The sequence below is a fragment of the Zophobas morio genome, unplaced genomic scaffold (genome assembly GCF_036711695.1).
Source record: "Zophobas morio isolate AGI-343-1 ecotype UQ-CSIRO unplaced genomic scaffold, CSIRO_AGI_Zmor_V1 ptg000012l, whole genome shotgun sequence".
Taxonomy (NCBI): Eukaryota; Metazoa; Arthropoda; class Insecta; order Coleoptera; family Tenebrionidae; genus Zophobas; species Zophobas morio.
The window spans coordinates 513,196-535,729 of NW_026972117.1; the positions used below are offsets into that span (position 1 = coordinate 513,196).

The following is a 22,534-nucleotide window of genomic DNA, read 5'->3' on the forward strand; positions in this document are numbered from 1 at the left end:
CAGCAATGGAAGACGTATTATTGGACAGACACTAGATTCAAGATTTATTCAATTAACTTTTTTTTTTCAGAACAGAATTTTCGCGCCGAAGCGTTGATTTTTCCCGGCGACCGGTCCCAGCGATTACGCGCCGCCTTTATAAGTACATCTGACCCCATTAAGGCACCTACCACATTCTTAATTTAAATAACTTTAAAAAGTTTTATGTGCGAGAACCTCTTTGCGCCATGAATTATTGCAAACATTCCGCCTGCCCGCACTTTCAAAATTAAGCAATGTTCCTTTCGATAGCTCCTCAGTCACGTAGCGCGGATTCCGGCCCTGCCCGGAAATCCGCCTCAAGACGCTTGTTTCTCAAAACTCCTGATTACCTGCTTAATTACGGCCGAAATAATTCGATTTTCCGAACGTCGGTGACCAAATCTGCGGTAATTGAAAATGGGGAAAAAATTCGCTTCTCTTCGAAAAACGCGGATGAATTGCGATCCCTCTCGTGATGCGCAGATCGAAGCAAATTGAATTTTTTCCCGCTCTCGGGACAATATGTTCCCTTCCGCTCGCTGAATATGTAGATGTAGAGGGCTAATCTAAATGAGACTTAGTTGCAGCACTTTAATAGTCATTGCAAGCACGTTCGCTCTGGTGTTAAAAAGATAATTCCGCGAGCTGAACTGCATCCTTAATGTTCTTTGGGAAATTTATGCGCACCAAACTTTCCGATGTAATCTCGTTAAGAATATGAAGAGGTAGAGGCGGTCGCTACCAAAAAAGAGCTATGCAAATTGCGAAGAGGAGGGCCCGCTGGCGGGGACTTTATTAAATGTTTTTGTAACGTTTTCTGGGAGGTTGCTCGACTTAATCGGCCAAATTTGACACCGCCGAGTCGGCGTAATTCGACATCGCTGTGCCGGCGAACGGTCGACTTTTTTTACGCCGAATTAAAATTAATTTGCTCACGAAAAACCGGCAACTACTATTATCCTTCCTCGAAGTGTTTAACTAGGGCGATTTTTAATTCCCGTGCGGTTCCCGCTCGCCTTGGTCTGGTTGTACCGTCTGCTGTATCAAATTCCCGTCGTGTTTGCTTGACAAATTTCGCTGTAGCGAGAGGAGAGCACTTGGTAATTTTAGATTCGCATCGTTAGTGGTATTCCGCTGATTGCCGCCGGTGGTAACGCTGTTTGAATAACCAAATGAGTTGTCTTATTTGGCAATTACAGGACGAATGGGAAGAAAAATTGTGATAAAGTGGGTTGAGCGCGGCAGAGCGCAGTTGTTCCTCTTCGGAGGAGCACAAATATTGATTTACGTCCGATGCGATAACCGCTCTAGTTCTCCGCCACCGGCGACGGACTCGTTCCTAATATATTTCCCGCCAAACGCAATAGGAATGAGATATGTAGATGCGGTCCGGCCGAAGACGGGCACCGTCTGCATCGCTAACGCCGCCCACGCCGCCGCCGGTGCGAGAGAGGGAAAGGCTGTGGTGGCGACGAAAATATTATCTGTGTGCAGTGTCGCCATGTCTAGGGGATTTTTGATTAAAAAAAAGGGAAAAAAACAAAATATATTTTCGTGAAATCTGCGGAAATTATCAAGCAATTAAATAAATAACCAAGTAATAAAAACAATATTTAGACAAAACAAACGTAGAGGACATTGAATATAAAAATCCCCACTATTTTCTTCCACCTTGAGGACATTTATTTGAGAGCTTATATAAAACAACCTAAGTGAGATATTAATAAATTATTCTCTAGTAATTTCTGACAAGGTGTTTTTTAGTTTTTTAGTTAATAATAGAAAATTTAAAACTTGCTAAAATGTCCATGTCTGCTGGATCCGAAATTTTCTCAGGAACACGAGTCGGTTTTTATTTTTCCTGTGGGTCACCAAATAAGGGAGAAATGAATTTTTTATATGGCGCATCCACCTTTTTTCCAAAATTTTAAAAATTCTAAAACACTCATGAAAAGGCATCCTTTGCTATTATTATAAACATTGACTTCTTGTATAGATTTGATAAATTGATAAATTAGGTTTGTTTTTGTTGTGTTACAATTTATGTTTTGTAAGTATTTGTTATTTTAGGTTTTATTTTTAATATTTAGGTATAAAAAAAAGTTCTGTATTATATTAATCCGAGGGTTAAAAAAAAAACGTGCGTACTTTCACGTCAACATGGATAAAAGTAGTTATAGCACAAAAGAAAAGAAGCGGTCAAATTTGGCATCGAACCTGTGACCGCCGGTCCATAGCCGCAACCCCACGAACGGTTATACCCCAAAATACTATTACACTGTGTCAGGTTTTTGATGAAAATTTTGACGTTTAGGGAAAAAAATCAAAGCGGATTCGTATACCACAAACATAGGAGTATATTGTTGTATAACATTTAAATTATTTTAAAATAGAATTCTTTGAGATGACGTCATCAAATTGTTGGTGGAGATGATTGCCAAATTTTGGTTAGGTTAAATTTGACAACAATCGATCCAGTAGTTTCGGAGATTACGTGTCTAATAAGAATCGATACAAACATGAAACTGGCAACTCGGCCGACGTACTCGATTACTGCAGTTCCTTAGCTTACGCTCGGGAAGTAAAACATTTTTTTATCTGGCCACAGTGTCTGTGTGACGTTCGCTACGCGTCGAAGAGGTTCGCGTCCTACTGGCCCTTCCGAGCTTTTCCTCTTCCTGCGTCCCGATACAAAATTGATTAGCATAAAACGGGCCGACTTATGCGTTTTCGATGATTTATTCGTCCAATTCCGTCGCAGTTGAGAGTATCAAAGTGTAATCTTTATGAATAAAGTTTGGATACAAGTCAGCAACTGTCCAATTAAAATTGAATTTATTTCATCTGGAAAGTTTCGCCGCCATGAAAACACAATTACGGGACGCATTCCGCTCAAATTAGTCCAATATTTTACAAATAAACATCAACATCCGATACGGCTCCTCGTGAGTAAAAATTAAACACAATAAAAAGCAAATGCCGCCCGACTTCATCTTGTCAGGGCGACGGAATTATTCCGAATTCAATAAAATGTTTCGCTTGTTTTCCCGCATAAAATCACCATTCGCAGCGAGCGAGCGAGCGAGAATCCACGGCTCTCGGGGCGCAGATATGAAAAGCGTTATTCGGAGGTTGCACTGACAAGAATGCACTTTTAAGCCCTCCGACGGCCGTAAATTGATAAGGGATTGGACGCGGGGCTTTTTTCGGGCCGCGATGCGCGAATTTTTTGCGAGAGGACAGCCGGACGAGGATAAAGCTCGCGCAGATTATTCCGGTGAGGAAATAACGGCGGAAGGACGGTTTTTAGCGCTGGAATTGATTCGATGAGGTCGCGGTATTTTTGCTTTTGTCGAGAGAACTTGCGAGTTTTAGGTTCAATTGCGCCTTAAGGACGGGTTCGAACGCGCACTTCTTCGCGGCACACAGGTAGGCACACAGGAGCGCCGCCGCCGCCGCCGCCTCCCTTTGATCCGGAACAAAGCGCCCCTCGCTCGCACACAAAAAGACGCCCTCGCCGAAGAGCTCCGAATAATTGTTGATTATCCGCGTTCGTTCCGCGTGGTTATCGCCGCTTTGTGCAAATACGCGCGTCGCGCTGCAACAAACAATCCGTGTTTGCCTGTATTAACATTCATCCCGCCGCAAAAAGAGAGGAGAACGCGGCAATTAATTTCGCTAATGCAGCACTTTATTTCATCCTCCGGCCGACATTAGAATGTAAAAATAGAGAGCCATTTTTACACGTCTAGATTCGCGGCACGCACTTTGATAAAACGCTATCTGTTCCTCTCCTGCAGCACGAATAAAAAAAGAATAATGTAATAATTTGCAGAGTGTTTTGCGCTGTTTGTTGGGAGGGATAATATTTTTACATCCTGAATAAACATACAATGGCGGTTGTGAATCGCGGTGATGGATGGACGTGAGCCACTTGCACATAAAAAAACACTCGAAGGCCTACATCTAAATTTAAAAGTCCTTTCTATAATTAAAGGGCCGAATGCGGGCAAAGTGGATGATAAACAGCCTCGTTTTGCGCGAGAGGAAGAAAAACGGTCGAGGGACGAGGCGGACTTCGAGTGGTAAATTGCGAAACAGGATCGAGGCCTGGAGGTACGGATAGGCGGCTAGAAATCGGCGGATTATGCAAGGTATTAGTATTGATGCACGAAGTTCGCGTTGTCAACAGCGATAGGGCCTCGGAGGAATGTCAAAGTGGCTGTAATGGTGTTTACCCACTCTCAATTTCCTAGGCACGGATCAAGGGAGAAATTAATTTCGTTTTGCATTATTATTAGATTATTATTCGAGCCAGTTGCTAATGTCTTGTTCGATCAAGGTCAGCTGATGCGGATGCAAATGTTAACACTTGCCCACTTTGTTTAGCAATAAAAGCATTATTTATGGGAATTTTCTTCTTACTAACCTGATTATTTGTATCCGAGATTGGTCTGTTGCCCAACAGAATATCAGTTACTGTGATATACTTCGCTAGATTCTCTATCGATGGACAGCTTACTAAACAAGCTGTAAACGTGTTGTGTTGACGGCGACCTTGCAATATATCAAAGCACGTCAGAGTTGTCTGCTTCCAAGTCCATCACTAGTGGAGTATCTAAAAGACCCGTCGTGGACTCTTCCTCTTCATTTTTTACACTGTCGACATATACCTCTTTCCCGAAAGTCCAAATGTTATCCATTCCGAATTACATCTCTAGGAAGGCAGTAAAATATCATTTACTATCAAGAATCCAGTGACGTCATACATGCCAAAAACGAGATCACTTTTCGACACAATATAAAGTAACGTGATAGAGAACAGGTCGAGTTTTGAGTACTTGTTAACTAATTGCGAGCGACACGATGATTGACATAAAAATAACGCTAACCAAGGAAGAGTTCTGCGCCCCCGAATTGCACAAGTCTGTTTCGCAGTACTTGCAAAAAAAATCTTCTATCCTGCTTGCTTCTTCGCATATTTGAGTATCGTTTCTGAGTACACATCCTCTATTCTCAATCAAAACATCGGCAACTGCAATTTACCACGTAATAATCGACAGTTTCTGTCAGTACTTACTTTTGATTTTTGTGATGTAGCATTTCTTTGTAATTCCGCAGCGTCCTTTGGTAGGGTGCTTACAGTCTTCACCTACGCAACTATAACACTTCAGTGCTTGTATTTTCGGACAAAGAAAGATGATGACAGAAATGTAACTTAAAATTATTGTAGTTTTCATAATCGACACTTGAAATTTTTCGTGATCAATGCTTCAGGTTTTCTTCGGTGGAAAATATGACAGGTCTATGTCAACTTGCCTCAGTGGGCTTGATCTGAGACAGAGACTAATTAATGTACACGTTCAAAAGAGCTACTGCAAAAACGAAGGAAGCAATTTAAAGGAAAAATATTTTAAATGGCTTCTATGAAATGGAACTACTAAAAGTAAACATTCGGGTGTGTATCTCGTAGAAAAGGTTTTAAAAAAGAAAGATAACCAACTTCATGTAAAAAAAAAAAAACAACTTACGATATGCGATGGAATTAACACAATACATGAAACTTTCAAACTATAAAACAAGTCAAGGAAGAGGTCGAAAGGGCGAAGAAACAAGCTAGATATCTATTAAGATGAGATTTGTAAAACAAATTTGGATCGAATACATCAAGGACCATGTAGTGGAGGACTATCCCCAAAATAGTGAATTTGGATGCCCTAGAGAACTGTGAAATTGCCCAAAGAAATCCCAGCATGTGATAATCTCATATCAAAAAAAAAAAAATGCTTCTTTTCATTAAATAATGCTAAATATATTTAGAATTTCCTCAATAAATAACAAAATTAAAAAATAAAATTGCCGAATTGGTTTTTTCTAACGGAAATGCAGAATTGTTGATTTAAGCAAAATGTAGAGGAAAAAAACAATGAGGTGTGGAATTCGAATTCACGCTTTTTTTCGAGAATCAGAGGTTGAAGCTGACCTTAGACCGCTCGGCCAACCTGACTATACTTAAATGTTTTAATTATAAATTGTACTTTTATATTACTCTATATAAAGGGATAGTAGGAGGTCTAGTCCGAGTTTAGGCGACCCGAAAGGTTTAGGTCAACCGAGCACAAGACGATATCAAACGTTCGACTTGTGCTCATTTGACTTCTAACTCAAGTCAAATGAGGTCAAATTGAGCTAGGAGCCCCATTATATGACTACTAAAGTCAAATCATAAAAAGTAGTCGTCATCTTTATTAAATTTAAAACTGAATACTTTAAATTAAGCTAGTACTGATGTATTCATTATTGAAATGTGAGAGCATCTTAAAGTATACAACAAGATCTGTAAAGACGTTAACAGATGGAAGATAAATGGAAAAGTTAAGAGGGGAAATATATAACGAATAAAGTAAAAAATGTAAAAGAAATATCTCTTTGTCTACCTAGGTAATGAAAGCTTGGGCGTAGTTATAGGGCCGTTGTTATCTTCGTCTTTGAAAAAATAAAAAGCAAAAGAAGTACACCGACTTTTCCTTTTTCTAACGTTTTTGTTCCGTCCCAACCCGCGCTAATTATCATCAGCTCACCATTTGACCACCCCACCCCCTTTCGCAAAACCTCTTTCGCTTCCGTCGCCCGCATATTTTCTATAGAGTTTCTGAATTAATTGGTTCCAAGTTTTCCGAAAGTAATTAAACTAGAGGTGGACTAGTCTGAATTGTGATCGGGGGTCGTCACTGCCATAGTCACCGGAGTTTTGAGCGCGTCCCGGATTCCGGAGGATCGATTTGCGGTGTTGGTGTTTCTCAAGCAACTTTTAGAGGAAATAACACTCGCATACCGCCTCAACGTGCTGTAATTTATTTTCCAACAATTAATTACCGAAGGGTTAAAAAGATTCTCAAGTTTTCTTCGCCGTCGATACACAAAAGACTCATTGGCGGGGAATTGTTTGCGCGAGACGAGCTTATAATGCAGTTTGAGTTATTACCGGAGCACATTATCGAAAACGCTGTTTTTCGAGGTTTTGGGACGAGGGCCTCACCTCCGCGTAAATCATTCCAAGGAGCGAGGGAGTCGAGAGATCGGGCAACAAACAGACGGGCGCTCCCTAAAAATGTTACTCGCGGCAGACTCAAATAATCTCCACCGTATAAGCAAACGAAAGACTCCTAATAAACTCATTAAACTAATTCGTTGACTTTAAGATTCCAGTGGTTAAGGTATGTTGAGCGGTTTCACGCGGACGTAATCGAAAGGTCCGATAAGAAATTTTCCGCAAAAGGAGTGTTGTTTTCCTCGCCGGCGAAAGATTTTGTAACATTTTTGCCGCGCACACTTTCCATCACTCCGCGCGGCGTCATTAGCAATAAAATTCCTTGTCCATTACATAAATTTGATGGTTTTATCGGTTATAAAAGTTGAAGTTTTTATTGCTTACATGCGACACATCGCTCATAACTTCCCGTAACAACATGCACGTTTCGCCCAAAACACGTCCAGAGGAGGCTCCGCACTCGAATCGATAATAATTAGATAGAGCGGTAACGAAGCTTCATCTAAATATAAAATCCCCTTCCACGCCAATAACTTTTGATATTTCCTCTTTCTGTTGAAAATTCTACGGCTCCCCTGGCCGGACATAACGAAAGTTTACGAGCTCCGGATTAGGTCCCCCGTTATTGAACTCCGCAACACCGAACCCGTGTTAGGAATCTTTTCAATCGCTGTCCAGAAGAAGTGGAATCCGTCTGGTGGAGCGCGCAATTATTCAATCAAGACGCTTCGGCAGCGAGCAGGCAAATCTCCGTTTTAATTATCAGTCCCTAATTGGATTTCTATGGAGAACATTGTTACTTTGACAGCTTATGCATCAAATTTGATATTAGCCCGGTGTTGACGAAGACGTATAATATCGGCTGGGAGATTGCTCGCGGCAACTGGGGCCTCGCCGATACGCTGCAGAACGGGAACTCCCCGTACCCGGGACACGGAGTTAATGCGGATTCCTGATTCTGATGCAATTCGGAATTGGTCCTCGTGCGACAGCGTAATTGACGATCGCATCGTGACGAAACGGTAGCGAGATGCCACTTTCTGGTAGAGCGCTAGTTTTTCTCTGACCCTAGCTGCGAATAAGTAAAACAAGACAATTTATATCCGTCTATAATATTATCGTCCGATTTTTCATCCCTAGAGGGAGCCCTCTAGCCGCCAGTTTATTAAGCCCCACGACGCGAAGTTTGCTTTATTAAAGACGCTGCCTCGAGAACAGCGTCTAGCTCGCGGCTCCATGAAACTTTAAATCGACCAAGGTGCGACCAACTCGTGTCCAGAATCCCATTACTTTTGTCAGTTGACGCATGTCCGAACGAATCCTTGAATATGAAATTACGTTCAGGTGGTGAGTGTCTCCTCGTTATCATAGCAGGGAGACAATTTCTCGGACGTCGGGTCCACTCAAGACCGTCATGAATATAGCCTTAATCCCAGCACGGCTGACCGGCTAAGGGCAGACTTGCCAGACAAATTGAATTTTCTGATTTCTGGCCGGAGGCACGCCATCTGCCTCGGTCATACCCGCTCCTATTTTCTTTCGAGTAATGTATATTGAATTCTGCTACCCTCTTATTAACCGAATAGTTTCCTGACGCTCTCCCCTTGCTAATAACACAATTACGGGAGAAGCTCCTTCGGGGCGCGACGCAAAAGCTCCAAGACACTGCGGCCGACTCTAAATAAGTATTATAGATGTACGGGACCGCTTTGCGGAGCTTTTTCCACCGAGTTATGCAACCAACGCTACACATTCGCGAAAGCTTGTTGTAACACAGCGTTTGCGCTGTTCTCTAGTCGGAATTGCTTTCTTATATTTGCCGCGATATTTCTTGAACTGAGGACCATCCCACCGACTGCGCCACGAATTTTTGACACCCGAAGCTACCGCGTGGTCGATTCCCCGAATCGCACTCCGCTTGTTTTCTCTCCATAAATCGAGGTCGTAAAAATGGCCCCGATTAATTAGCGAAGTGTATTCCCGGCGTGCTGCGATCGCAATTAATCTAAAAAATTCGTTACGCCCGCGATCATCTGTCCGTGTGAAATGGACTGATTGTCGCAATGCCATCAGGAAAGTGGGCCACTTTCGCAACCCTACGCTGCCCTAACGATGTAAATGTGCTTGGGTGTCCATTAAGGGAAGTCCGGGGGAAGCCGCCGCCGCCGCCGCCGCCACGCTCCCGACATGATTCGCAGCGACGGCCAACATAATGTATCCTGAGGCACAACACCCCCAGTGTCCTCTGGCATTTGGATATTGATTTTCTGCTTCATCGGCTTGTTTGATAGGCAGGGACGCCGACTCGACCCGCTGCTGTTCTTGATGGATTATGTTGTTTTAAAGTACGGCGTTCATCAGCTCCATCATGTACCTTCGAATGTTCGAGGGTAAACAATAATCGGGTCGACAAGAGCGCCGACACGAGTCGTCCAAGTACAACTCGAAATTTGGATACGGACAGCATTCTGTTCGCGTTAGTCGAAGAAGTTCGCCGCGGGCCATGATTTAATCGTCCGTATCGGTTTATTTTCCACCGAAGAGCTCCTCGTGGGCGTATTCTTGACAGGACCGGGTCCTCGGGACTTCTGGCCTAGCCGACGGACGACCCCTCCTCTCGTTAGACCGGCTTTTATGCGGATATCGCGTTCGACGTTCGATGGAGTCGCGAGATGGATGGCCGCTACACTGCTCTCGACACAACTTTCATTACACTTGTCTTGTTTTTATAGTTGAGGCACGAGTTTGAGGTAAATGGCTAGAATCCGTCTTGTGTCAGCATTTGAATCCGCGCACGTGCGACGCGACGCGAGAGGATGGAATGGGACGGGATGGGATGGATGGCGCGACATGAATATCCATGACTGCATGATGGATCGCGTCGGTTATTAATGGTTCGGCGCTGCCATTACGAGCTCTTTCCCCGAAAAGCGACCATCATACCCACCAGACATCACATGCAATTTTCTTCTTATATCTCTTGTTTCTCGCATTTACCTAGACGAGGCGCGTACCGTAACATTTATCAACGCAGGTGCCGCCGCTGTCTCGAAGTTATGAACGGCAGATATTACGAAAGTTTATTTCGGGAGTAGTCGGCGATTGAGTAATGGTGGTGTGCATCCAGACGACTTTTGACGTGGTAACTAATGGTGCGTTGTATTGTGTTTTTAAGAGTGGGAAAAATGGGGGCACGCAAGAACGACAGGGGACCGGCCGCAGCCGATAATGAAATTTCTGCGCTTATTAGCAATAATAGTGGCATTTAGACGGACGAAGCGAATGCTAACTGCTGCAGCTGAGTTGTCGGAGCGGAAGCCGAACTTTCGTAATTTAATAATATCGTTCATTAGTCGAGTCCTGACAGACGAAGAACCAGGTAGGGACCGTCAAAGTGTTTTGATGAAGTTCGAGCTATTGTTATTACTAGACCGTTTGTCGTGTGCGTAACGTACGGCGCAGTCGGTAGGATGTTTTAAATCTTCTAACATATATATTCCAGCGTCGCCGTTTCGAGCGCTCTTGTTACCAGCCGAAGTTAAAGTGTCTAATAATAATTGGGAATCATCTTACTTCGCGAAGTGGAAATATAATACCCCAACTTACAACTTCCGCAAGTTTCCAGACGTTCCCGTCGCAAATTAACTTTTACAAGTAATAATACCTGAGAATGGACGCAACTGATTCTTAAACTCGAGTTTTAAGCCAGTAATAATGCTTCGTTTTGTGATTTTTGCGAAAAAATTCGAGCGGAAACTTTCCCCGAAAACGTCGATAATTTTATTTGTCGTCGGGCGAACGGCACGCATCGCCTCTAAGGCAGTCTCCGGAGGAGCTGACGCGAATTCATCAATCAGATTTGATTCGGGACCCGGATCCTCTAACAGGATTTGGGACTTATGAATACTGACCAAACTGACCACCTTTCACGCAACTAAAATCGATAGGTCCCCAATAAAAGTTGCGGAAGCCGCAAAAGGAATTTTTCCCACGATCCTGATACACTCAGATATTCGTTTGGAAGGGGAACACACCCTTACTAACTAAGTAATTTTAAGTGATAAGACCGTTCGATTCGATTAGAGTTTTTGATTTTTGTCTTTGTTGCAGGCGAGAAGCCCTACAAGTGCTCGTGGGAAGGGTGCGAGTGGCGGTTCGCCCGATCGGACGAACTCACCCGCCACTACCGCAAGCACACGGGAGCGAAACCGTTCAAGTGCCGCCACTGCGACCGATGCTTTAGTCGTTCGGACCACTTGGCCCTGCACATGAAGCGCCACGCTTAGACGGCCTACCTCTCCGCCGCATCACTGCCAGTTACCGCTAGTGTACATACTATAATTTAGATAGGTGGTGTGGATGGACTCTTGGAGCAGCACACACACACACAGTAGTAGCGAGGGAATCCTCAGTGATGTTCATTCCTGTGATCGACTTCGTCGGCTAGGGCCGAACACACACCTACAGAACATTTATAACTGTAGCTGTAACGAGAGGGCTGCAGGAGCGACGCCGACGCCGTCCAACGGACGCTAAAATGTACATTGTATAGTTTCGCCCTTTCCTTCCCAAAACGATAAGATCAAAATTTTTTATGTAGGTAGTCGATGGGTGGATGTCGTGTAAAGGGCGGGGCGTGGCGTTTCGACGTCTTCGAAACGCCGCGTGCCGCCCCCGTCGGCGGCGGTCCGAAGCTCCCAAAGTTAGTCATGTTAGATTTAGTTAGTTTGTACGAATGTGTCAAAGTATTAACTGAAGACTGTGCAGGCGCACACCGCCGGATATTAGGCTAAATGTCACTATTTGTAATAATAAATGAAAAAAAATCAAAAAAGTAATGTAGCGCGAACAAACAAAAGTTTTTTGAAAAAAAACTACTGATATGAAAAGTATTATAATAGGTAATTATATTTTTTGAGAAAGTGACCTTGGATGAAAATCTACTTTTTTCAAAAATGCAACGATAAGCCGTGTACAGCAGTGTGATGTACAATGTGCATTTGAGCGGCGTCGCGGCGGCGTTCCCGGCGTCGCGACGCCGCACCCTCCGACGCATTCCTTCTCGATGCATTCTATATTTCTACTTCCCTGACTTAGGCATAGTGTGACTGTTGTGCGAAGAGACCGTGTATAGATTTTTAGTGTTATAGCATTTTGTACAGCTGCATGCTTTGTTAATTAGTTCGGTACATTTTACTAATACGTGTGCGAGCAGTGCGGCTTTGTGCGAATGGTGTGCGATCGTTCGTTGTTCTTCCGGGCACTTTTTAGCGTAGACGTCAGAGTAATATATTGGTTAGTTTATAACACGATTTTTTACCTGCTGGACGCGAATGATGTTGATGTTGTTTCCATTCTTGTTCCCCGTGCATTTTCGTCGCCGGTTTTCTTTCGCTTCTGTCCCCGTAAACCTGCAAGAGGGGCTTCCTGGCCGCCCGCAGGCCGAGAAAAAGAGGCTCTCGAACCACCACCACCACCACCAACAGGATCGCAAACATTCTTCCGACTGCGCCACGCGGTAGGATGCCTCTTTTTCGCGGCCTTCGCCCTCCGTCGAGCCGCCGGCCCCAGCTTCCACGACTCCTGCGTCTTCGCGAACTGGAGGAATTGATTTTGTACGATTTTCTAACACACGGTTAGCGCGGTTCGACGCGGGTTGCTGTTTCTTAGAGAGGTGACAAGTCCCCTTCCCGCCTAAATGTGACATTCTTTCATGTTCATGTCGTCTCCCGGAGGCGTTGTAAATCACTAGAAGGAGACGAGCGATAGGTCCAAACCGTCGTCGGTGTCTCCGATTTCCCGCCAGGTCGAAGCCAGTTATCGTCGTAATTAGGTAATTAAATAAATCAGGTTGTTTGTTGTGTTTGTTGTAATTTCGGAGGGTCGCGTCGCGTCGGGTTGTTAAATAATATTTGCCGCTTGATATGGGTAGAGGGTTGTTTGGGTTTGGTGCGTTCGTTCGTTCGTTCGTTCGTTAGTTCGTTAGTTCGTTCGGAGACGACGTTGGCTTCGTGAGGCACCGACCGCCTGCGATTAGCTGGCTGTTCAAAACGTTTTCGGTTCAAGATGTTCTAGTGATTTAGGATGGACTCTGTGTTGTCTTTTAGTTCGTACGCTCGCCGGCTTTGCTGTTGCGGGCCGGATAGTTTTTAAGATAGGAAATACTATGTGAATATAAACGAAATATTTTGCCAATGGAAGTTGATCTTCTCTTAGGATTTGGAAATAATGTTTCTATACCAGTAATTGAAATGTATTTGTAAATGTATTTTAACTATAATTGAATTTTAGATGACCCAATTTGTAAATAACTACATGGTATGCGAATAAATTTTCCGATCTATTTAAATTTAAATTTTGTAATATTTCCATTTTGTATTTCTTGATGATGGTGATAAATTTTTGTGGTCTGTAAATATTTATTTGAGAAAATATTAAATCTATATGTAATTATTATTCTATATGTAATTCGGAGCTCGTGCCATTTTCGGTTAACTACCAAAGAACGACGAAGATGACACGAACATAAAGCACAAATTATATTTAATATATTTCTGTTTTTTGTCAAAGTTAATTCTACATATTCGTCAACCAAACAAACAGTCGGCGAGATTTCGTACGCTAGCTTGTAATTCCGCTCAGTGCAAATAAACGTACGTTCCTGTTAAAATTAACATGGCTTTTATTTCACCAACCACCACCAAACTACGACGGTGAACAACAGAAGCAAAACCCTTCAGAACTTAACATCCTAGCAGTACGTTGCATACAGTCAGCACTAGTACTACTGCATTGTATACGTTATTCAAAAGAAGCTGTGACTTGCTACGGTCACGGCTGTATCTAAAGTGACGTCTTTGAGCAGTTCTACGATCCTCTTTTGTTAGCTGTTTACGTATTTTTTAATCTCCGATTTTACTGACTTAAGCACCCCTCGATCCATACCACGGCAGGAATAAAATCGAATCTCTCGCCGCTGCCGCTCGTCCAAATTACAATTCTTGTAACCATCGAATAACATAATTAAGCTTGTCGGTTGCTTGTTTTGACTGATCGACGTCAACAAGTGCTGGAAAACTTTCGCATCGAAAAATTAGATTACTTTTTAATCATGCAATTTAGTATGCGACTGGGCAGCGTAATAAATCTGTTGTCGGTACTCTTTTTGAAGTTTCTTCCCCTTTCATTTATTTTGATTTCGCGTGAGATACCATAACTGGTAACATAAATTAACGTAAACACTTACAAAAGCTGACAAAGTGTACTTGATTATCGATCGCGAGCAACGAAACCCCTTCGAGCATTCAGAAAGCCGTTCGTCTGTCAGAAGTGCAAGAAAATTTTGAAGTTCCCCACGAAACCAATCTCGACTTCCCTCGACAAATCCGATCGTCATCAGGCCTTCCTGTTGTTCTCCGCGTAAGTGAGATTAGTGCGAGACATCAGCGGGAGCGCAAAATGAAAGCAGGTGCAAACCGTTTTGCTTCTTGAATATTCATGCGGTGACTTATTGGCTGAGACAATAGAAGCGGCATTAACACCTACGACTGCGATACCGAAGGACGCATATTGAGTGGTGGAGTTCGCAAGGCAATATGTCTACGACAATGCCTTCAAAACAGCGTTGACGCTGAACAGCCGCTGCCGCCAACGCCGCCGCCGCCGCTCTTGAGCCGACGACATCCAGATGGCGAAATTTTAACTCCGTAATCGAATTATATTTAAATCTAATTTAGCTTTGTGCGCTTCCATAAGCAAAATTTTATTATTTCGGTAATGTTGAGGAGATGTAAGTAAGAACTGTAATGGCGCCATCGCGGTAATTTTATAAAAGGGGAATGCAATTAGGTGCGGGCTTGGGTTACTGCTGTTTGCCGGAGTGGGGCGAGGCTTGAGCCTGCGAAAATAGACAAGTCGAAGAAAAAAGTCACCGATGGCAATTGTGTTTCGAAAGTAAATCGCTCGTAATCCACAGCGCTACACATCCCGTTCTCGACAGACTATTTATTAATCATTCTAATTTTCCAAAAACAACTATTAAAATGCCTTACAATACACGTTCGCAGAAAATTAACAGGGACATAACTTCGTCCATAACTGAAATTGAAGAACCAGTGACTATTGTTAGCAAAAATTGATGATCTAAAAGCTAAATTAAGCCCGGAGGAAAATGTTGCCGCCATATGAAAAAAAACTAACGGGTATGAATCCTCAGAAGAAAAGGAACAGGAATTGTTAGATACTTCCTCAGAAACAGTCATTGACAACAATACTGAAAAGGAAGCAGATAATGATAACAAAAACCGATAATAAAACTAAATTAAAGAAAAAGTGGAATCTCGCTTACAAGCAACAACTAAGCAAAGTAATTCATCGGATCGAGGTGTTGATCTGGACTCCAATACATAAAATGTGCACTTAGACTGATGGTTTTTAAATGTTGTATAGACTTTATGTGTACCTATACATATTATCGTTTGCTATTGTTTGTTAAATATTAAGTTACATATGTGTATTCATTGTACTTACGTTTGTCACATGTTCGATATGTATATATGTTTCTTTTTTTCTTGACAATTCTCATGCATTGTATCTATTCTATTGTTCAGAGAAATAAATTAATTATTACTAAGTATTAAGAAAACAAAAGTTGAGTACGCCTCTCGTGAACGCTCGCCTCGGCCCCGTCTAATTACGAAACGATCCTTGTGATACATTTACATTTATTAAACTTCCCGAGATGCAGCCCTAAATAGTGCAACTAACTGCCAAAGCAAGCGGTATTAAATTCTCTTTAGCAATCTTAAATTATTCGCAGCGGCGGAGCATTCAGCCGCTTTTATTAAAGCCGTTATTGTATTGTTATTAATTCTCGTGATTGATTAAATCCGCAATTAAAGTTGCTGCTGTTGCAAGCGCCGCGCTGTTGACAAAGGTCGGAACACGACGAAAACCGGGAATTTATTCTCTTGTTTTTTGGTGTTTGCCCCAAGTATATCTTTTAATTCTTTAAGTGTGGGCAGTGCAGGGAGGATTTATGTGATCTTTACTGGGGAGCTCTGCTTGATTGGTATTGGCACTGCCGATATCTCAATGTTCGCTTGGCCGAGCAAATAGGTCAAAGAAGACTACTAGATTCGCCTTTTAACGGCTTCGTGGAATAAGATGAGGCTTGGAGAGCGAGTACACGGAAAGGACCGGACCTGAGGGGTCGGCGCGTTCTTTCGGAGAGGGAAAAGGGTGGGTCCTCCAGAGACGGACGAACGAATTATCAAAAGCGATCATTTTGTTCTGGAATGAGTTAGTTAGTCAGTAGGCCAACTCCTCCAGGATTGCCCGACAAGTCCCACTTTTAGGTTAGCATCCCTCGTCCCTGCGCTGCGTCCCCATCCACTCCCATAAAATTAAAAATGCAACGAATGTTGAAACTTGTGCAACTTAGCCATAATTTATTATCTCTAGTCGCCCTATTGTATAAAAATTTACGAGCGAACTTGAGTAATTAAAAAGCAAAAACTTTATAACGGTTGCCGTTCAACTTTCGGCATTGATATAAAACTTCCATTCGAGCTAATGCCATTGCAGAAACAATAGTTAAATTATTCAAGAGTCAACTATTTAGAAAAGCTAATGAAGCACGACAACTTCCACATAAGCGAAAGAGTAAACAGTCTTTCGGGTATTTTAAGGGCGACTTTAATTTATAGCATAACTTATCTGCAGATTAAACTTTAACTACATGACTGCTTATAATTAACTAAGTGGTTTCAGTCAACATCCCCGAAGCCACCCCGAATCCCATACGCGCCGCTAATTTATATGTGTATATTGCATGATATTCTGTTGATTACTCCTTGAAAAGTGGGCCTCGAGCTCGCGCTGCAGTTTCTCGAGATAACAACGCTCGTAATTGTGTTTAATTCTAGCGAAAAAAGCGCAAAAGGTCCGGATTTCTGATTGGGTTATCGCGTTTGCACGAAGTTGCGAGAAGGCGTGTGTGAATAACACAAAACAGGGATGGAGAGAATAGTGCGTGCCTCGCATCTGTAACTAATTAGTCATAGTATCTAATTCGCTAATTGGGAACAAGACCCGACTATCTAATATTGAGGAATGATGCTTTGCACCTGTGGGTTACCACCTGCGATATCAACAAACGGGGTAATCTTTGACGCCTCGGATACGTCAATTACAAGTACAAGATACAAAACGTACAGAACCTATTTCTTATTCAACGTGGTTTTAAGTACGAATAATCTTTTAGAATTATCTCAGGTTGGCCATGTTCGACGAGAATATGAACCGAAATTAAATATAACACCCACCAGTAATAACAGAGATTCTCCTATTAAACCAATAATTGCTGTGAAACCGTACAAGGCAAAAAGTTTCACTTATGTCACTTTTACCGCAAAAACGAAAGTCGACAACTGCTGAATGTGACCAGGGCTGCTAGGAGATGTCAAAAACACAACGTCGCCATTTTGTTATCACTAAAAGCGAAACTGAACGTTTGAAGATATTTTTACTTCTTGGGCCTAAGCTGAGGCGAATTCATGTGGCTAATTACTACTTTTAGGTTTTCTCGACGTTTCATGACCCCCAGAGTATGAAACAAGTGGTTTCCTGTTTTCGTCGGTTTGTCATCTGTTGTCTGCGTCAATTTTTATTAGCGACGGATAATCTCCGAAACTGCTGGACCGATTGTTGGCAAACTTTATATGTGTTATACTTGAAACATACACATAGCATGCTTCTTTACTTTTACTTTAAGACTACATATACATAACTTTATTTTAACTTTAGAAATTATCATAAAAAAATAAAATTAGCAAAATTGGATTTATTGTACTGTACCTACAATATGAAACAGCAAAAATATCAAGGGTGGAGGCACCTTAAAAATGTGTTACAAAATTCTATCAAAATAAATGGAAAACTTTATTATGAGAGTTAAGTTTGTGCTAAATTAAATAGACTACATTCGGAAAGAAACCTAGCAGTAGACGTCTGATTATACCACTTGTAAGATTGATAGTAGACTTAAAAAAAATGTTTGCAGCTGTTAACTAATTAAAGTGTAATTGTATTCTACTTTCGGGGATCATTTCGAGTTTTATATTTTACGTTGAGACAACTGAACGTCGGAAGTTTATTTTCTGGTTACATTCTCAAATTTGGAAAGGTCGTCGTTTATTTTATCGAAACGACAAACAGACGAATCAACAAACAGAATAAAAGGTAAACAAATACAAACATTTATCTCCCCGGGAACACGTAACATCATAAACAAATATATAACTAATTAATATTAATTAATATTCAAATCGTCAAATAATTGCGATATCGGTTGTAACAATGTTAAGCAGGCAGTAAATTCTCTCTCTCTCTTTACCATACGCAATCAGCACTTATTGATTTAAATACCCATAGATGTGTAGGGTTTTTTACAATTTTGTTTTAAATTCCTGCCCTTATTATTTTTAAGGAAACACTTACTTATTTCAAATAACGAAAAGCCTAGTTTCACGTTCTCCTGCCCTGTTACATGTTGTAAAATACAAATATACAGGTTTCCCGTTTGCGTCAGTATTCGAATGAGCTCCAAACCATCAGACCTATTACTTATAAAAAAGTTATTGTTAACTTAAAAAAACTTATTCAAATGTAAAATAAGATGAAGAATGCGAATATTTATGTCGGAGATATATGGCTGGTCTTTGCAGCTCGAACAATAATATTTTATTTTATCTACACTGCAAAGAAAGAAATTCGAACGTCCTTCACCCGAATAATTGTTTCTGGTATTGCTGCCCTCCCACCGCCCCCTCCCGCCAGACTCACAAAACCCAGCCACTCCCGCTCCCAGCGCAATCTTCATAACCCGAAAAATAATTCATGAGACGGTTCACGACACTCAATTAGCTGATGGATCTTGATCGAAAATTAAGCATCGGATCGAGCCCCGAACCTGTTCAATATTAAAATCCAATATCAGTCTGGGATCGCGGCAGGATTCCCGTCAGCCCGTTCCCGTCAAGATAACGCAACCAGACCTGGAGCGTCTCCCGGCAAAACGTCCTTCGGATACGGTAGCTTACGCGTAATGCGAGATTAATTGCGTGCGTTAGTCAATGCCAGACCATTATATATCACGGGATTTAGACTTAGGCACGGCGGCTCGACTCTCGAAAGACCGACAACTTTACATTTTATAACCCGACCGAAAAAAGGCCAAACATTTTAGATTCTGACAAATTATAAACGGGAGAGGCGGCAAAAACGCGTCATTTCGCGTCTTAATTTTATCTCGTCGGGGCATTAGTCTTGTTGATGCTGTTTAGGGCAATTTGCTTTGTTTTATGGGGGACCAAAGCGCTCTTGGGGTGACGAGGTGGACGGACGAGGAGAGGGGGAGGGTCGAATTCGTAAAAAGTATTCGACTTTTGTTACTCTTGTTAAACTAACCGGCCAAATTTCAAAGTTGAAAATTCTAAATCGAACTATGTTAGTTTTCGAAAATCTGTCATTCAATTTAGCGAATTTATAATTCGAGCGGAATTATTAAATTATTATTAGTGTTTGTAGTTTTAATTTTATGATTTCAACCATTTCGAAATCGTACATCGCCCAACTCCTACATAATATACGAATAAATAAATAAGTAATCCTAAAGATAAAAAAAAACCTGATAATAACGAAATAAATTTGTCCGATAGAAAAACAACCCTCCGTCCTTCATTCCCATTTCATTTGATACAAACAAGCTGAAAAAAATCCCTTCATAAACAAATTTAAATTTCAATCAACGTAATTAAATTAATGTAAAATTTGGACGGATGAAAAAAAACGAGAAAAATATGTACCCTACAATCCAGTGTGGAGAATTTCCCACGCAAACTGATGGATCTCTTTTGTCGCCCATCTTTAATCTCCGAGAGAAAATTGTGGAAATTAATTCAACGGCGATGTATCGCGGAAAATTCGTTTCTTTCGACATTTAAAGCAAATGGAGTATTACCGAAACGCCCACTTTTCAATTTAGAATGTTTTAATACGCACAACATAATTCCGAAAGTTCAAAAGTCGCACGTAAAACGCGTAACACAACCAATTGCCCTCGAGGAAAAGGATGAAAAAAATATCGAAAATATTTTGGTGTTAAGAATCAAAAAAGCTCAGATTACATAGGTCTACAAAATGAAACCCTTTGTATTCATTACACGTTCCTAATCGAGTGTTTTTTTTTTGCTTATTTTATTATGAATCTGCTTTTAGATTTGTGTATAAATTTTTATACAAAATAAGGAATCTACACGAAATACTTAGGTAAATCACTGCAGATGTTTTCCAACTCACTGCAAAAATAATCTACACTAGCACTTGGTACATTTTCATTTTTTGAGGAAATGCTTAAATAATAGGAAGAACATATTTCAAAATATACAATTTGTCATTGAACTTCACTTTATCGTAAAAGCCGCCACATCCACGACTTGTTTCTTGTGAATGCTCAACCACCAATTGTGTATAGTTCCGAATAGAATTAATATTTGTGCACCCACCGTGTGGAAGTGGAATTGCAGCACAAACAAGTGTTTGCTGGCCGCAGTTAATTAACTAAAACTTCATAATTTATCAAACAGATTTAAAGCTGTTAAATATAACTTGTTATTGCTTAGAGTAGGAATATTACTGTCCGAGTTAATTGTGTAACGGTCTGTGTTGAAGTCATGGTGGATGCTCGCACGGTTTTGTGTACATAAATTTGCTCGAATAACGACTAGTTTTGGTACATGTAACTGCAAGAGAGTTTGCTGGAGTTTTATTGTTGCTTTTGTACTTTTCGGGGATGGTTTTGACTGAGTGAATATTAGCGTTCGTTAATTTCGTGAACGAGGTTGCTCTCGAGGGGTGGGTGAAAGGATAAATAATTAATTAGGTTGTGTATATGGGTGGATTACAAGGGTTAATCCCTTATTATGCGAGATGTTATGGATTTAATCGACGGTTTTTCAGGAGCTGAAGTAAAAGTCTAAGTTTGCAACTGCATCCGATGTTTCGACACCGTAGTAACTTTCACGTTTAAAAATTTATCGGTGCAGAATTTTACGTTTCCAGATTGAGTTGGATTGTTCTAAAAAGTCTCCAAAATTTCCAGAACACCATGTTTTCAGGGTAAATTAACATTTGATAAGAGAGTCTTCTAATTTTTTTTTAAGAAAGCTCATTAGTTCGGCACCTTTCTCTCCATAATCCAACTGTGTAAAAACTACTTTATGGAGTTTAAGCTTACAACTTGTATTTCGACGCTCCAACATCTTAACACGTTCAGAATCAATACTTGCGGCGTACCTTCCGCTAAAAGCCAGATTCTAAGTAGTTTATGTAGATGATGTAATAGTATACGAAGGATGATGCAGCACTAAGCTTACTAAATTTCACAAACACCAGTCTACAAAACCTTCTTAGCTGGCGGAAGTAATGATGACAAGAAGTACCATGCAATACATAATTCCTGACGGTAAGTTCTAGTTAAACTTTCATATGGCCGGGAATAAGTAAACAATCAAAAATTCATCACGGAAATGGATTTTGAATCTCGCAGCTGAAGCAGCAGTTTCTAAAAACCGAAAATATGCTTCCACAAGTCTCAGTTAAAAAACAAGATTGTATTTTTGCTTGAAACATTATGTTACCGCAATACAAATATTGTTTTGCATATTTCAGAGAAGAATTATTAGGCAAAATTTTGAGACGACGTCATCAATTTTTTGGGAGGGGATAAACGAATAAATTTTGATTAATGATTTACCATGGTTACGATAATCATAAAACGTTTGCAAGATTTGGGAGAATTCGGTTTAGCAGTTTCAAAGTTAAATTGCAAAATGTGAAAACTCAACTCGGATTCATAAACCACAAGTGGAGGAGTACGTTATTTACGAAATTTAAAAAAAAAATACGAACGTGAAAATATAGAACACGGCTCTGAGAAACCAAGGAATTGCGAAAAAAATACATATACGCTGTGTTTACATTCGTGAGTTTAAGAGTTGAGTTAATTTCAACGGCTTGCATTGCCTAGACCGACCTTGAGCTGGTGGCGCCCTGCATCAACCTCACATCAACCCCCACCCCCGCCTTCAGCGGTCCAATAATCCTGTGCCCGCCGCCGAACCTCGAGCATGCTTACGCAGTAATTTTCAAAGTTTTTCCTCCGATAAACTAGTTCATAAAACGCTCTCTAATCTTTATGTACATTTTTCCGGCACCTAGGTCGCGTCACCGCGAAACCGTCCCGAATTAAATTCCCTTCCCGCACGATTTCGCGCAAAATAAGCGCATGCAAATCCTGTTGGAGTTTTTATTCGCTTCGGTTCGTACTTACGGCAAGTGTTGGAATTTAATAACACGTCTTGTGATCGCGAGTTCCGCTTCCGTACAAGAAACCTGATGAAC

General features: G+C 41.3%; 1 protein-coding gene across 6 annotated transcripts in view; it reads left to right on the forward strand.

Annotated features, from left to right (window-relative positions):
* Window positions 1-13,746, forward strand: part of LOC135127503 (Krueppel-like factor 6) — a 192,083-nt gene extending 178,337 nt beyond the window's left edge. For all 6 annotated transcript variants that reach the window (XM_064053928.1, XM_064053931.1, XM_064053933.1 and 3 more), the window contains one exon: window positions 11,183-13,746. In XM_064053928.1, coding sequence (XP_063909998.1) covers window positions 11,183-11,358 — 176 coding nt within the window. In that variant the 3' untranslated portion in view covers window positions 11,359-13,746. The remainder of the gene's footprint in view (window positions 1-11,182) is intronic.
* The last annotated feature ends 8,788 nt before the right edge of the window (window positions 13,747-22,534 follow it).